The 17,608-nt window shown below is 39.8% G+C and overlaps 1 protein-coding gene across 1 annotated transcript in view; it reads right to left on the bottom strand.

Annotated features, from left to right (window-relative positions):
• Window positions 1-16,857, bottom strand: part of F13B (coagulation factor XIII B chain) — a 31,367-nt gene extending 14,510 nt beyond the window's left edge. The window contains exons 1-5 of the mRNA XM_075541859.1: window positions 16,794-16,857; window positions 12,196-12,396; window positions 10,360-10,545; window positions 9,332-9,508; window positions 8,762-8,938 (exon numbers count right to left, since the gene is read on the bottom strand). Coding sequence (XP_075397974.1) covers window positions 8,762-8,938; window positions 9,332-9,508; window positions 10,360-10,545; window positions 12,196-12,396; window positions 16,794-16,857 — 805 coding nt within the window. The remainder of the gene's footprint in view (window positions 1-8,761; window positions 8,939-9,331; window positions 9,509-10,359; window positions 10,546-12,195; window positions 12,397-16,793) is intronic.
• Window positions 16,858-17,608: the final 751 nt, after the last annotated feature.

A 17,608-nucleotide genomic window follows, 5' to 3' on the forward strand; every position in this document is an offset into this window, starting at 1 on the left:
CAGACCACAGGATTGCTGATGCTTATTCAAACACTTTTTACCTGCATTTATTGTGACATCTGTCACATTGTGCCAAGTATTTGTTTTCATATTTGTTTCCTCTGTTAGACAAGGATATCCTTTACATGTGTAAATGACTATGGAATTGATGCCTTCAGACAGGTAATCAAATAATAATTAAATAATTAACAATAATTAAAACCACCTTCCTCAATAACTCTAGTAATGGAAACATAATTATAGGCATGCATCTTGAACTGCTCTTAATAGATATCCTCATTTTCATTTTTCGCTAGTGGGTTATAGCCTGCTATTCTTTCTGACTCTATCCCACTGATTTGCAGACTATGGTTTTACATTAAGAAATATAGTCAAATGAGAAGATATCTTCTCCAAATTAAATACATTGAACCCAACTATTCCCAATGGGGAGCAGTATTCATTATTAAAATAATTGATTTAAATACATAAAATTATGTCAACCCTGAAATCTCAACTCATTATTTGAGAAGAGATGTCTTCAGGTGACATATAAGATGGCTGAAAATAATAATTATTAATTAAAATAAATATCACCGAGAAAAGACTAAAATATTATCAATGACACTTCTCCTTTCCCCAAAGCTCATAGTGATTAAAGCTGATTTTTTTATGTGTGACATTAAAACAAATAAATTTGGTCTACTTTCAGCAAGATGGCGACTCAATGAGATGTACTAGAAGGACTCCACAGAAGTCAGCACAGGAGAGTCACTAAGAGGGAAATTCCTCACTGCTGGGTTGGAGGAGGAGCATCATAAAGATAAGTAGGCACAGATCCACTAGGTTTTGAGGAGCTGGGACTTTTGACTTATCACTGTGAAGGCCGGCTGAGGCTTAACCTTAAACATGCGACAGTCTTGATCAGAGTCGGCTCCTTCGGCAAGACAAGGGCTTTTGCTAAACACAGCCACAGCTTGCTGCCACACCAGGGAAGGGTTTAAACCTCTCCAACGTCAATTGGGGCTCAGCTATATTGATACCTTTGTTTCTCTCATTGCCCCACAGTCTCAGCAGTTTCAGTTTTTATTATTCTTTTGTGTTTTTTTTCCCCCCTCTTCCCTTTTCTCTCACATGCCACTGTGGACTTCCAGGCCACTCTCCTTAGCGTAAGGCAATTATGCTTGCTCTTCACCCAGCTGGGGAAGCTCCACCCTCTGTAGCATAACATGTGGGTCACTCACCTTCCTCTGGGGGAAATGCTGCCCATCCACCCTCTACAGTGCTTAACACGCAGCTGTGGAAAGCCCGCTCAGCTTCTTCCATGGGAAGTCCCACCTACGTGGCTGAGGGAGCTCCTGCCTGTCCTCTGTGGTCCCATGTGACTGAGTGAATGTCCTCCAAACTGCTGTAGCACCTCCCACGGCCTAAGATAGCTCCAACAACACTCTACAGTGCTCCATTCTACTGCAGGAACCTCTGCCCAACCTCCACGGCAATTTAGCTGGCCAGGGCAATTCTGCCTACTATCCACAGTGCTCTACACCAAAGCTGGCCTTCTGCAGCAGGCTCCCACCTGCCTTCTGCAGCAGGCAACCAGTGCAGCAGGCAACCCTGCATGCCTTCTGCAGTACCCCAAGTTGCTGTGGACCACACCACCACAGTTTCTTGTGAGCTCATCCAGTGCAGCAACATCCTCGCGGGTCTACAACCACCCAATCAGCATCCCCTGAGAGGACCATCCCACTTGCCCTAAAAATAACAGAATACTGGTTGACAAGGGAAAGAATAAACTCACAGGAGGATAAAGGAGTAGGCCAAACCCATAGTGCAATTATCTGCAGGTGGTTAGAAGCATTCCTATGAGTTTCCCAGAGAGCCCAGTACTCTTCAACTCTAGAAAATGGCACCCGACCTCTCTAAAACACCAGAATGCAAATAGCAATCAGCCCCAACAACCCCAACAAAAGAACAGGAGAAACAGAAGGCAATGTCAAAAGATGTCCTGAACCTAAGACAAGAATAGAAAAGCACACATTCATTGGCCACAGAAAGAAATTTTCAGAATGCTGTTTGGAGTCATACAGGATACAAGGGTAACAATGTAATAAAAAAAGATGAAATGCTAGAAAAGATGAAGACAATGCACCAAAGGGAAATACAAGAGCTTAGGGATGAGATAACAAAAACCAGTAGCAGACTCATGGACTTCACCAAACAACTGGAGCAGACAGAGAACTGCACCAGTGACCTAGGGGACAGCCAAGCAGACTTTAACAAACACAAACAAAAACCTAATAAAAACATTAGAGAAGCTGAAGAAACCCTGAGAGCTATGTCTGATGCTATGAATAGGAACAACATCCAAATTATTGGATTACCAGAGGAAGAAACAACAAATAAGTCCACAGCAAAAATAGTGAGAGAATTCTTAGAGGAAAAACTTCCCCAGACTAATGAATGAAAACCAGACAACCATTCAGGAGGCTGAAAGAACACCAACAATGCTGAATCCCAAGCAGAAGTTATCAAGGCACATAATAGTTAAACTATCCAACTTTGAGGAAAATGAGAAAATCATGAGAGCAGCTAGGGAAAAACCAAACAATCACATATAAAGGTTCCCAAATAAGAAAATGCTCAGATCTATCAGCAGACACTATGAAGAAGAGGAAAGAGAGTGGAGTAACATATTCCAAAAGTTGAAGGAAAATGATGCAAAGCCAAATTATCTACCAAGATAGAAGGAGAAGTAAGAGTCTTCCCAGACAAGGAAACATTCAAAGAATACATTAGAAGAAACCCAGCCCTACCAAAGATTCTTGCCGACCCAGGATTAGCAAAAGAACAGCACTCACCAAGCATAATTAAGAGACTACCACATAGAACAACCCCACCCAGAGGGCAATAAAAAAAAACAAGCCCCAAGATAGCATTGGCTTAATGGTGAAAAGAAGTCAAGAATGAAACACACACACACACACACACACACACAACACACTGATAAGAAAGGGAGGTAGGAAAACACTCAACACAAAAGGTAGAAGATGGCATTAGAGAGTCCAGAGATGGATGTAATATCCCTGAATGCAATGGATTTAACTCAGGCATTAAAAGACTGAGGCTAGCAGACTGGTTTAGAAAATACAACCTGTCAATCTGCTGCCTACAGGAGATACATCTCAAGATTACAGACAAAATAGGCTGAGAATCTAAGGCTGGAGAGAAACATATCAAACAAACAGCAATTCAAAAAATAAAACAAAATAAAAAAACAGGGGTTGCAATCTTAATCTCAGATAAAATTGACCTCAAAGTACAAATAATAGAAAGAGATAAGGAAGGACACCATATAATGCTCTAGGGAACTATAGACGAAGAACCACTAAGCATTTTAAGCATATATTCCCTAAATGAGAGACCCACAGAATATGTCAAATGCTCCAAAAGATGATAAAAGAAATCACAAGCTCAACAATTCAATATTCTGCTCTCTGAGAAAGATAGATGATAGTTGAGTTAGTTTATTGGGCCAACCTCGCCAATAAACACATATGGGTTTAATTGAAGGGTGGAGATATAAATGGATTGGTGAGATTCACCTTTCTAGTACTCAGGTCTCTTGCTTTCTGATGGTCACACCAGAGTGCAGCTTCCTTAGCCAGTCCCCTGCCTCAGCTGACAAGGCTCACTTCCTGCAAGACATCCCCAGGAGAAGCCACATGGACCTACCCCGATGCTGCCCTGGGTGCTGGAGCAGCCATGTGGAGACCCTTGTCAATGCTGAGATGCTTACACATTCACTGATTTGGCTTTCTTCCTGCAGTCGGCATCATTGCGTGTCTTTTGTGGGATGGAGAAGGACATTGTGGATTTGTGTTGGACATATGGGCTAATGTTGGACTTGTGGGCTTGAGCAGCACTGGGTTGGGGTGTTTTCTTGATGTGCACTTACCCCTTATATAAAACTGTCTCTTCTATATATGGGTTCTATATATAGTCTAATATACCCAGACTAACACAACAGGGAAAGAAATTCACCAAGTAGGATACAGATATAAACACTACAATTTGACCTGATAGATATTTACAGAGCTCTCCATACAAGTACAAAAAATTACATTCTTTTCAAGCCCACATGGTATATATTTGAAGCTAAACCACATGCTGGGGCATAAGTTGAATCTGCTTAAATTTAAGCACATTGATATCATAAGTCCTCTCTCTATCTGATCACAGTGCTTTAATATTAGAAATCAACAAGAGAAAGATGAAGGAAGAAAGGATAAACAATTGGAGGATAAAAACTCTCCATTGCAAAAGGAGTGTGTAGTGTTCTAGATTGGAGTTGAAAGTAGGACATTTCTAGAAACCAATGAGAATAAGAACACAACATACCAAAACTTATGGGGTACCGCAAAGGCTGTCATCAGAGGATGTTTCATAGCAATACATGCACACATAAAGGAAGAGAAATTTTATATTGAGAGGCTGGCACAAAATTTACAGAGCAGCATCAACAGGACAACCCTACTAATAGCAAAAGAAAAAAAATAAAAACCAGGACTGAGATTCAGGAGAGGGAAAATAAGAATACTATGGGGGAAAAGGCTGATAAAAGTTGGTTCTTTGAAATGATAAACAGAATCGATAGACTGCTGGAAAACAAACCAAAGAAAGAAAGTAATAAATTTCAATAGCAAGTAGGAGGAATGAAAGAGGGGACATTACAACATATCCTAATGACATAAAAAGGATAATTACATAGTACTATGAAGGACTGTACTCTAATGAATTCAACAGCTTAGATAACATGGACAAATTCTTGGAAAAACAATACCTCCCTAAACTGTCCCTGATGGATGTCAAAAATCTCAATAGATCCATAGCAATAGAAGAAATAGAGAAGGTTATCAAGGATTACGAACAAAAAAAATCCCCTGGATAAGATGGCTTTAGAGGAGAATTCTATAAATTGAAATATCTAGGGGTACCCCTCACAAAAAAAAACATAATATTTGTAGGAGGAAACTAGAGAACACTATTACAAGAAACCAAGAGTGACCTTAACAAGTGGAAGAATATCCCATGCTCATATATTGGAAGACTTAATAAGATATCAGTTCTGCCCAAAGCACTATATAAGTTTAATGCAATCCCTATACAATTATCCCCATCTTTCTTCAAAGAAATGGAAAAACTGATTAAAACTACATATGGAGAGGGAAGAAACCCATAATTAGCAGAGAACTCCTCAAGAAGAATGAGAGAGTGGAAAGGTTTGCTTTACCTGACTTTAACACATATTATACAGTCACAGTGGTCAAACCAGATGATATTGGTATAATGACAGATACACAGGCCAATGGAAAATATCTGAAAACCAGAAATAAAATCATCAGCATACAGACAACTGATCTTTGATAAAGGGCCCCAAAAATATCAACTGGGAAGCTGATGCCCTCTTCAACAAGTGGTGCTGGAAAAAAATGGATATCCACATGCAGAAAAATGAAGCAAGACCCTTATCTCACTCCATGCACAAGAATAAATTAAAGGTGGATCATAGACTTAAGGTAAAATCCCAAACTATTAGGCCCTTCAATGAGGGAATTGCAACAAACCTGAGAACTTTGGCACAAGGAATACATAGGCTATCCGAAATAGGGAAAGACACAAATACAGATGAGTCACAAATTGACAAGTGGAACGTACTGAAGATTAAACACCTGTGTACATTGAAAGAATTCACCAAGAGTCTAATAAGAGAGTCCATGGACAGGGAAAACATCTTTCGCTATGAGACATCATGCAAAGTCCTTATTATTAAAATCTACAGTACTCTGCTAGCTTCCAAAAGCAAAAATTCTAATTGTCCACTTAGGAGGTGGGCAAAGGACCCAAACAGAAGTATCACAAGGGCAGAAATCTGAACAGCCAATAAATATATGAGAAAATGTTCCTGATCATTAGACATAAGAGAAATGCAAAGTAAAACAACACTGAGATACCAACTAGCACCCTCCAAGATAGCCCAATTCAAAAAAACAGAAAGCAACAAGTGTTGGATGGGCTGTGGTGAGATAGGAACTCTCATCCACTGCTGGAGGCCCTATAAGTATGTACAGCCACTATGGAAATTGATTTGGTGATTTCTCAAACAGTTGGAAATGGAGCTACCCTGTGACCCAGCAATCCCCCTACAGGGACGTATACCGAGAAAAGTCAAGAAACAAACCACGGACAGACATCAGTGTTCTAGTGTTCATTGCAGCACAGTACACAATTGCAAGGAGTTGGAAACAACTTAAATTTCCATCAACAGACAAATGGATTTAAAACTGTGGTCCATACATACAATGAAGTACTATGCATCCCTAAAAAGCAGTGATGAACACATGAAGCATATTGCTGCATGGGAAGAATTAGAGGAAATTATGCTAATTGAAGCCAAGCACAAAAGGACAAGTACAGCATCAGTCCGCTGAGGTAAGCTTAAAAATGTAAAGGGGGCATAGGGAAAAAGCTACTATATGCATACATTCCTGGGGTGAGGTCTAGGTAGTGTGGCAGGGGCCAGACCATATCCAGAGATAAATATGGTAGGCAACTAAAAAGGAGTGGGAGAAAAAAGAAAATAAAAAGACAAGGGTAGCAGGAGAACAGGGCATTAACCCCACCCCACCCCCATCCCCAAGTGGAGGGTATTGTTTGTATCTCCACAGCAAAAGAGGGACCAGACTTCAGCCCAATGCTCCAAGATGGGAATGCAACATACCGGCATGAAGCAGAGAACCAGTACAGAGGTTTGAGAGCCTGGCCCCAATCCCAATTACATGGACAGGCACCCCACAGAAGAATTTACTTCAGAGGACAGCACTGAAGCTACAGCTCAGGGAGAGGGATATGTCTAATCAGAGCACATGGGAGCAAATGAAGGGGAAGGGAGAGAGAGTGGAACACATCCTGCACCACTGAACCCTGAGGACGATATTCCTGTTCAGTGCAGCCAATGTACAGAGAGGAACATTGTGCTGGCCCTTCTAGGAGACACGATGTCCCTCACTAACTCATAGCACTACAGGGGACAACACTGGAGATACAGTGCAGAAATTGTGCTAGATCTGACCCCCCACACCAATGTGAAACACTAGGGGCATGCAACAGAACAGGAAGGGGAGCAGAGTAACGAAGTCCCCAGAGTTCCCCCCAAATAGACTTTGGGTCCAGTGCAGGACACCCCATCAGACTTGACTGGGAAACACTCCTAAAGGTCAACAAACAGACCTTAAACTATTTACTGTCCCCCACCCCCTGTAGTTTTGTTGTCTTTTGTTGCTTTGTTTTGCTCTGTCTTATTTTTGTGCACATTATGATCTATGCATGTCTATTTAGATAAGATAGGCACAATAAGCAATCTGGAGGACAAAACAATGGACCAATGGTTCCTGGGGAACATGGTACAGGCAGGTGAAAGGAAGTGGGTGTTAACAAACCCAGGGACAAGGGAACAATAAGTGATTTAAAATTGATGGCTAGGATGGTGTAGGAGGCTTTGTAGGGCTTGATCAAGAGCCGTGTAACCAAGAGGAATTACTGAAACCCAAATGAAGTTGAACATGACAGTGGGACAAAAGGAAAGTAAAAGGACATAGAGGAAAGAACTAGAAGGCAAAGAACACTTATAGAGGTATAAATTCAGGCATGTACATATGTAAATATATTTATGTATGATGAGGAGGAAATAGATATATGTTTATACATTTTTAGGTTTATTATTAAGGTAGCAGATGGACATTGGGCATCTACTCAAGTACTCCCTCATCACAAGAACACTTTGTTCTATTTACCTGGCCTTCCATGATACTCACCTTCCCAACACAATTGCTGAAGACAAAGCAGGTACATAAGCAAATGTGGTGAAAAAGAGATGATGGTGCCCAGCTATCAAAAGATATAGCATTAAAAAAAGATATAGTGTCTGGGGTTTTAAAGGCTTGAAGATAAACAAGCAGCCATCTGGCTGAGAATCAACAAAGCCAAAATGGAAGGAGCACACCAGCCCATGTGATCACGAGGTGTCGATAGGATCATGTATCAGGCATCAAAGATCCCAAACAAAAAATCATATCCATGTGAATGAGAGGGAGGGCAGGGTGGAGACCTAAGGCCCAACTGTAAACAATTAGACATCCCCTTACAGAAGGGTCACAAGGTAGAGACCAGCCATCAGGGTGCAGTATTGCAGCAATGAAACATACAACTTCCCTTAGTTCTTTAATATTTCCTCCCCCACACCCCACTATCATAACCCCAATTCTACCTTACAAATCTGGCTAGACCAGAGCATGTACATGGGTACAGATAAGACCTGGAAACACGGAATCTAGAACAGATAAACCCCTAAGGACCAATATCAAGAGTAGCCAAACCAGGAGGGTAAGGACAAGGTTGGGGGAGACAGAGGGAACGGATCACATTGATCTACATATAACCCCCTCCTAGGGACAATAGAAAAATGGGTGAAGGAAGAACTTGGTCAGTATAAAACATGAAAAATCATGCTAATTTATAAATTATCAAGGTTTCATGAGAGAGGGAGAGTGGGGTAGGGGAAAATGAGAAGCAGATACCAAGGGATCAAGTAGAAAGAAAATGTTTTTAAAATGATGATGTCATCAAATGTACACATGTCCTTCACACATGGATGGATGTATGAATTGTGATAAGAGTTGTACGAGCCCCCAATGAAATGATTAAAAAATAAATAAATTTAAGTTACCTTCACATACAGGAGATGCTGGGTACCAACCAAAATTATAGCACTGAATTAAATCAGATCCACTTAGATAATAATTTTCATGACAAAAGAACTGAACCACATCTCCTTCTTCATAGGTTTGCTTTACAGGATGAAAATAACCATTTTCAATTAACCTTAAGGAAGAGCACTTTAATTCTGAAAATTAAGAAATAAATAAAAAGAAGAAAATGTTTTAATGTTTCCTGCTAAAATCAAATTCACTTTCTACTTCCATGTTCTATATGGAACAAAATCAATAAGATTTATGCAAGCTGTTTTAAATAATAAAATATGAATTAATCATGTATCTGGATATATATACTTACTAAACATAAATGACTTATTTAAATTGCATTGTGTGAGCTGAAATAACATTTTCTTACATAAGGACTTTATATGGGGAAAGGCTACGATTAACCATAATTAAAACCAGAAGGAAAATAATATATCTGAAACCTGGAACATAATGAATGTGGAAACTGCTTAACACATTGGTGTGAGAGGCAAACGTCAAAGGGAAGGTGGGTGGAATTCAGAAGCAGCACCTACTGGTACAGGCGGGTGGGAGAGACCACCCATAGGTGTGGCACTCTGCCTCCTCAGTCTTTTTCCCTCCACTTGTGTAGAAGCCAGGAGCACATTCGTATTGCACTTTATCGTTCACGTTGAACGTTTTCTGTGTTGTGGAATAATTTCCATGAGATAATTCAGGGGCCAAACATGTTTCTAAAAAAAAAAATGACACATTTAGTTGGCAACCTTACCACTACACCTAGGACGGCAAAACTGGAATCTCAAAATGCGTTGCTGTGGAACCTTCGGCACAGCAGAATAAATCCTCAGGATCACTGCAGGTAGACAGCTTGCCACGTCACTCTCTTCCCCCCTTTTTGCTCTGTGCCTAGCGGCTTCACTTGCCAAGTTTCTACTCAAACATTCTGGGTGACTGTACTTGACAAAAGGCCACGGTACTAATCAAGGCTTATGCGGTGATTTTTTCTTTATTATTTACCACCTACAGACTATTACAACGTAAATAACTTGCAAACATACTAAGGAGGTTTATGCGTTAACATTATTGAATTATTTTAAGCATATCCAGCATTGGTTTAAGGAGTCTTGGTGGTGTGATCATGACGCACTCGGCCTCTGACCAGAGTTCTGTTTTGTCACTTGAGTCCTTTGTGAGTCAGAACCGACTTGAAGGCACCTACCAATGATACTGGTTTATAAAATAAGAGCGTGCATGATCTCAAGTTCTTCCTAAATACAGATAATAATAATTCATCTATGCTACAAGAAACAGGTACATTAAGATTCACTGATTATTTTCCTCTCCGAGTCCTTTTTATTAACATAAGGTGAGAATGGCTGGAGTAGGGAAGGTGTGTGGATTGAGGATAAATGGATCAAGGGGAATGCCTAGGATTTCAGAGTAACCACATAATACCAACATCTTGCTTTTGCAGACATAGTGAAAAATAAAATACATTTTTAAATGCCTAAAAAAAGAAGAAGAAATTATGAGCCTCACAAGCCATCATCTTCAAATGTAGAAATGATTCTTAAGCACTTACCATGTTCCTTTCTACAGCTCGGCTGAGAAGACCATCCACTGGAGAGACATTGAACAACTTCTTCCTCCTTCCCTCCCGTGGTTTTGTATCCTGAAGCACAGTTATAGAGCATATTCTCTTGAATTGTGTATAATAACTTTATATTGGAGACATAACCATTTTCTACGTCAGGCTTGCTGCATTTTTCTAAGACAGAAAGAGAGAGAGAGAGAGAATATATATATTCTCTGTACTTTGTAACATGAACTCTATAACAATTTTCCCATTCATGCAGAAGGGCTGACTCCACTTTATAGATAAAAACTTAAGTTCAGAAACTTTAAGTCACATTTCAGTGGCCAAGATGGATTCATATGCAAGCAATCCAGCTATAGGGCCTTATCGAAACCATTACATTCCCGCTAAACTTGAGTTATCCTCTTTTTGCTCCTGTCAATGCCTTTTGTTCCATGTTGAAAGAGGTAATAAGCCTGAAGTGATTAATGTATTTTTAGACTGTAGTAAAGAATGGGATTTATTTTTGGAGTTAATCAATGGTTTATGTTAATACTAAACATGCAATATCATTTTTATGCCATGTCCACAAATCATGGAATAGATAATGATCTACATAATATGTTTGCTAAATATATCAGCCACAGTGTGGTAGTCACATAATCTGGTGTCAATTTGAGAGGATTATGAGTGAAGGGGTAGAGTCTACTCTATCAGATCATAGCCAATTGCGGCCTCTGTGTGGGCATGGCTTACTCCTGAGAATTCTGGGAAATCTGGATTTTCGTCCTTGGAGGCAGGAGAGACTCTCTGCTTCCTCCCTGGGAGACATTGCAGCTGACAAGACACATAGATCTACACTAGTATCCTGAGCTGGAGAAGCTACACGGACCTATCCTGATGCAACCAGACCTCTGAAGCTGGAGAAACCATGTAGAGATCCCCATCAGCACTGAGATGCTTACACCACCACTGGATGCAAAGACTTCCCACCCACTGGCCTGTGATCGTCCTGCATTCTGTGTCATTGCATGTGTTTCGTGAGTCTGAAGAACACTTTATAGATTGGCTTCAGACATATGGGCTAATATTGGACTTAGGGCTTGGACTGGACTGGATTGAGATGCTTTCTTAATGTATAATTACCCTTTATATAAAACTCTCTCTTATACACATATGAGTTTCTATAGATTTGTTTCTCTATTGTACCCAGACTAACTCACAAAGTAATCTCTTCTGGATGAAACTGACTTAACTGTAGCCCTTACTCTGAAAAAGAGAATGTAGTAGGACCATAGTGTAATCTGACATGGAAAGATGGATGAATCAATCATATCCCCTTCTCAAAAATTTCAAGGGAAAAAAACATATTTTTCAAGCACTTTATGAAAAGTGGGTACTCAAAGACGAGCTGTGCCCTACCAATGATAAAATATTAGAAAGACAATCTTGTCCTGTTTGATGTCATTGTCTTACATACTTTTCTGACTTCCTATGCATGATTCTCCATACAAGAGGACTTACCTTAATGTAACTCAATTGCATCTCTGTTACTTGAAATGTGAGAAGTAACAGTTTAAATAGTTACGCTTTTCCTTTTCATGGGTTATGAAACACAAAGATCACAGGCCAGTCTTAAACAAAAATAAAATTTTCATGTGGAGTCATTATTTATAGAATTGCAAACTATGCCTTCATTTTGTAGAAAGAGAGTGTAACCTTAAGTTTGCTCTTATCTATGCAAAAGTTCAACCATGTTCCATCTGTTATTAGGTCCTGATTTTTATGAACTGGATGATTAGCGTATTGGGGACATTATGTGTACTCGTTTGGCTGCCTTACTGAAGCACTTGGGTTCCGGAGACCAGCCTTCTGCTGTGCATGTGCTTTGTCCTTCTTGTTTCCCAGCTTCAGTCGCATAGCCAGCCAAGCAGAAGAAGGGAAGTTTTTTGTCGATGCCCATTGGAAAGTAGTAACTTTTAAAAGTGTAGTAATAGAGGGCAATTCTTCCATTTTCTATGGTGGGAAGATCACAGGGTTTCTCTGCAATAAACATATAGAAAGCTGAAAATTGAAAAAGATACCTCAACCCCTAGAGTTCATATTGCAGTGAGATGACACTGTTTTGAGATGAAGCATGTCTGCAGACAGCGTAGGGCCTGCTTCCATCACCTGCTGCTGTCACGTGTGTTTGTGCAACAGATATTTCATTCATTTAAGGTGTGACAACCGTGGTATCATTTTCCTTTTCAGTCAGAATCAATCTGCCAGCTGCCCCTGTAGTTGATAGTCAGTCAGGGTAAAAAGAGGCCAGCAACTTCCTCAGACAGGCTTTCCTTGATTTGGTAAAAACCCCACTGTCCAGTAGAAAGAGGATGCGGCTTCATTCATGAGAAAATTGAATTTAAAAAGAATAGAATGTTTCCATGGACTTTTTGAAGCCTCCTCATATACTATGGAATGTGAGCCACTTATATAATTTTAAAATAGAATTTATAAAAGCCAAGAAGCAGCAGGTAATGTTCATTTTAATAATACATTTTTAACCCAATGGATCCAAATTATTTTCTTACAAAGTTTTTGAAGTTCAGCTGTGCTTACACTTACAGCATATCTCGATTTGGATGAGCACCAGGACAACTATTTAACAGTCCCATGTGAGGGGCCACTGTGTTTAACTGCATAGTGCTGGGGCAGAACAAACTTTCATTAGATACCTGACTTCAGGATTTTGAAAAAAAAAAACCAGCTTCTACAAATTAATATTTAACTCCAAAGACAAACAAAAACCTATTGCCATCAAGTCAAGCCCAGCCCAATTCACAGTGAGTCTATCAGACAGAGTGAAACTGCCCCATGGAGTGTGCAAGGCTGTAAACCTTTATGGAAGCAGATGGTCATAGCTGGAGTACTGCTGTGTTCGAACCATTGACCTTTTGGTTAGCAGTGGACTGTTATGCCACCAGAGCTTCTAAGACAGACAGATAATTTTTTTAATAGAAAGGAAAAAACACGAGCAAACACAAGCAAAGAAGAATATACACAGAACAGAAAGCTAATAAAAACAAATCAAGTTTTCAAAGAGATGCAAATTCACACCATTGAGATCAACTAAAATGAATGAAATGAAAATGACAAAGTGCATCACTAATTAGAAAATATGTGGAAATTGGAACTCCAATACTACTTTTAAGTGGAAATAGAAATTGGGACAACCACGTAAGAGAAAATGAGTTGACATGATTTATTTAAACTGGACATGCGCATGCCACATCATCAACAGGAAAGCAATAAAAGCAGGCACAAAATATGAACACTGCTGCACAATTCATACTACGTCCAAGCTGGAAACAATCCACGCAGCGTAGACAAATCACATTAGAATATGCCTACAGCAGGATGACACAGTCATAAGGTGATCAATGTGTCTTACTAATAAGAGAAACCAGACACACATGAATAGATATTGCATTAATTTACAGAAAAGGGGATGGTGAACTGCATGGCAATAGGAATCAGGATAATTAACCACAGAGTAGCATGAGGGGAGAAACATAAGAGGCTTCTAAGGTGCTACCAATATTCTATATCTTGATCTCATTAAAGTAAAAAATATCTAATAATTTACAGACATCAAGATTTTTGCATTTTCCTATATTACCCTTCAATTTAAAAATTTACTTAATAATATCTGCCCTTGTATAAAAGACCTTACAATTATAAAATGGCTTCAAGAGAGACCTTTCTGAACCATCGCTAGGCGTTGTGCCGGGAGGAAAGAGGCGTGGAGTCAACGCCTTGGATCATTACTGTTGATTTTACTGTCGCAAGAGGCAGGTAAGGTAATTGTGGTGCCGACCCATGCTGGTGTGGTAAGTAGCCGAGCAATGCTAGCCGAGTCTAGAGGAGGGGAAGGGTAGAGGGAAAGAAAGAACCCCAAAATGTGCAAGCTAACCCCTCAAGATTCCGATCGCTCTTTTCCATCCTCTCTGGATGCTGAAGGGGCGCAGGTGGTATAGTGGGTTCCACGCATGATCAGCAGTTAACCCCCAGCAGCTCTATGGGAGAAAGAGGCCGCTTCTACTCCCAGAAAGATTCATGATCTCAGAAACCTGCAGTGGCAGTTCTCATGTGTCCTGTAGGATCGCTATGCGTCAGAATCCATGTGACGGTCATGAGTCTTGGTTTGGGTTTGATTCTGACTCATAGCAACCCTGTTGATCTTAGCAGAACCGTGCTCTGTAGGTTTTTCAGCGACTGATTTTCCAGAAGCAGATGTAAGGACTCTGTCCTGAGGCACCATTTTAGATCTCATCATTTCAGGGAATAGCCTCACTTGTACAATAATAAAAAGAAAGACAATAAGCTGGAGATGTAATTTCTCAGCACATACAGACACTAAGTACATATATTGACTTGACTATCCTTCCATCAGCACTTATGAAATGAAACTTTACAGAGCAGATAAGGTCCAGCAATGCTTCCTCCAGAGGAAATCTGTGGTTAAGAGAGAATTAGAAGGAACTAACAGTCCATAAGGGGCCCTGTCAGCCCAGGGGTTAAAGCACAATGTTGGCCCTTGGGACCCACCAGCTGTTCCATGGAGGAAAGATGTAACCTGTTTCTATAAAGATCATGGCACTAGACTGGTTAGAGGACAGGTCTACTCTGTCTTAGGGGGTCACCTGTGAGTCTGAATTAACTCAAAGACAGTAAGTGTATTTTGGTGGTTAGCAGGTCTATCATTTGGAAACTTAACAAGTAAAATATATGAAATACTCGGCAGTATTTAATAACAACAAAGTGCATTCAGCAACATGGAAATAAATAATATTGAGTAAAATAAAATAAGAAGATGACATCTACAGCAAGATCCCATTAATGTGACTCAAAAATATACATATGTGTTCTTCAACCAACCCAAAGCACACTCACTGCCACTGAGTCAATGCTGAAGCATAGTGACCCACCCCCACCCCCTGGGGATTTTCCAGATTGTAACTGTTCATGGGAATAGAGAACCACCAGTCTTTCCCTGGTGCTGGTGCTTCCAAACCACAGACCATTCAGATCGCAGCCCAACTCATAGCCACTGTACCACCAGGGCTCCTGTGTTTCTCAAAGGCGTTACATATTAAGAATATAGCAAACATTTACATTGTAATAGGTATCATTTTGGTGGTGGCGTCAGAATGTGAGTGCGGATCAGGGATAAAAAGAGAAAAATTGTACAAATAAAGCCAGAGTGAGACTTTTCATAGACTAGTGACGATTGCATAGCATGACATGAAAAGTCTGGTTCACTGAATTCTTGCTTCTGAGGACCCCAGACTCGGGAGCAACTTACTGCCCCCCCCCCGCTCCCCCCCCCACCTCCCCCCCCCCCCCCCCCGCACACACATTACAAAGGATCAGGTAACCAGAATATTAGCTAGACTACTGGAATGTCGTTCTGGTACACGCAGTAGATGGTTATACAAATATCTGTTGCTTCTCTATTTGGAGAGAGAAATAAAACCAAAGGCAGTTAATTATTCAGGTAAAACTCATCACAGACTTAAAAACAATGTAGAAACATCGTGGTAGTCCATTCAACAAAAGGTCAATTATAATTTATAAGATTTTTATTTCAATAAATTCCTACTCCATGTATTCATTCTTAAACGTGATTAAGGACAACCCTGTGCCTACCAGCGCTGGCCGCCGCTACTAAGCAGCCCACGCAGACAGCTCGCCTCCATTGCCTACTTCTCATTCTCACCCTGTCGCATTCCACTCCTGACACACGCGGGGTGCAGCCTGCCTGTGCAGATACCTAGTGAATACAAAGTTTATCTGTAGGTTTGGGTTTCCCAGACTGTCCTTATTTACACCTGCTGTCCCAATATAAGTATTAAACAAGTCCCTTTTCATGCGCAAAAAAAGTATTTGTACGATCCCTTACTGATTGCTTCTTGACCACTTCAGACTGTGAATTGGCACCAAAATCAACACGTCAAGAGTCAAAAAAATGTTGCTATCTTTTCTTTTTCAAATTTTCTACATGAAACTCCCCTTATGAACAGATGATTAAAGCTATTCAAATTTGCTCAAGGTTATGAATGAATTCTAGCATGAAATTAGAATTAAGGTTGAAATGATACTCCTAAATATCACTGTTGTTAACTTCAAAACTCTTTAAAGTATTTAGAATCTGGGGCCTACCATCCTAAACCTGGAAGTACAAAGATTTGAGGTTTTGTGTTTCAAATTTATGCTAACAAAAGAAGAGTTTATTCTTTTGCCTAAAGGAAAAATTCTACTTAAATATAAAAATAAAGTGTACTGGGAAGACCTTTGTATAAAATTGGAAAATGAAATTTAAAAATTACATTATTTCTAATAATGCTAGACATTCCATGTTTATTCTTAGAGGAAAAAAATTTAAGAATTAAGCTTACCTTCGGCATAAAGTTCTCCTGAGATGATTAATATGATCATTAAAGCCAACTCTTTGGATTCCATCTTCAGCGGTGTACTTAACAAAAATTGTAACAATCCTAAAGCACCTCCTCATTGAGTACACAATGCTTCCCTTGCCAAAGTTAATTATTCACAAAACCTATGTAAGTTCATTTGCAATTAGCTTTAAATTCCATTTAAAAATATTTTCAAACAATGCTGAAATAGTAACTATGATAGTTGACACTACTTTTCACGTCAAGTTCAATAGGAACATGATAACTGATAAGGACACCATAGCATAAATAATTAACCCAGACCATCAAAAACAGGGTAATTCCCAGCTTTAACTGCCCATGGAGTAAAGTTCACTGTGTCCATTGATTTCTTTACTTCCACTGATCAACTGAAGAAATGAACTTAGGCACATGGTGATCTGTCCAGGTTGCACTGCTTACAGAGAAAAAAGATCTTAATAATTTCCAGCAATGACAGAATAATATTAGTAATAACAGTAGTGTCTCTAACACTTAGAATCTGTCATCTGTCCGGTGGCAGGCACTGAGCTACCCTATCATTCATTTGAACAAAGGTGCCTGAGAGTCCTGTATATGCAGCCATGTTCTCCCCCCGTTGGCTTATACGATGCAGCAGTGAAGGAATACATTAAAGTCCTTTCCCTCTTAGAGCTTACATTTTAATGGGCTTTGAGGTAAACTGAAAAATAACAGGTTATTTTAATCTCAATTTTGGAACTTCTGATTAAAATGGAAATTCTTGATACCATGAATGCAAAGAACAATGGAGTCTCAGG

The sequence above is a fragment of the Tenrec ecaudatus genome, chromosome 1 (assembly GCF_050624435.1).
Source record: "Tenrec ecaudatus isolate mTenEca1 chromosome 1, mTenEca1.hap1, whole genome shotgun sequence".
NCBI classification, from domain to species: Eukaryota; Metazoa; Chordata; class Mammalia; order Afrosoricida; family Tenrecidae; genus Tenrec; species Tenrec ecaudatus.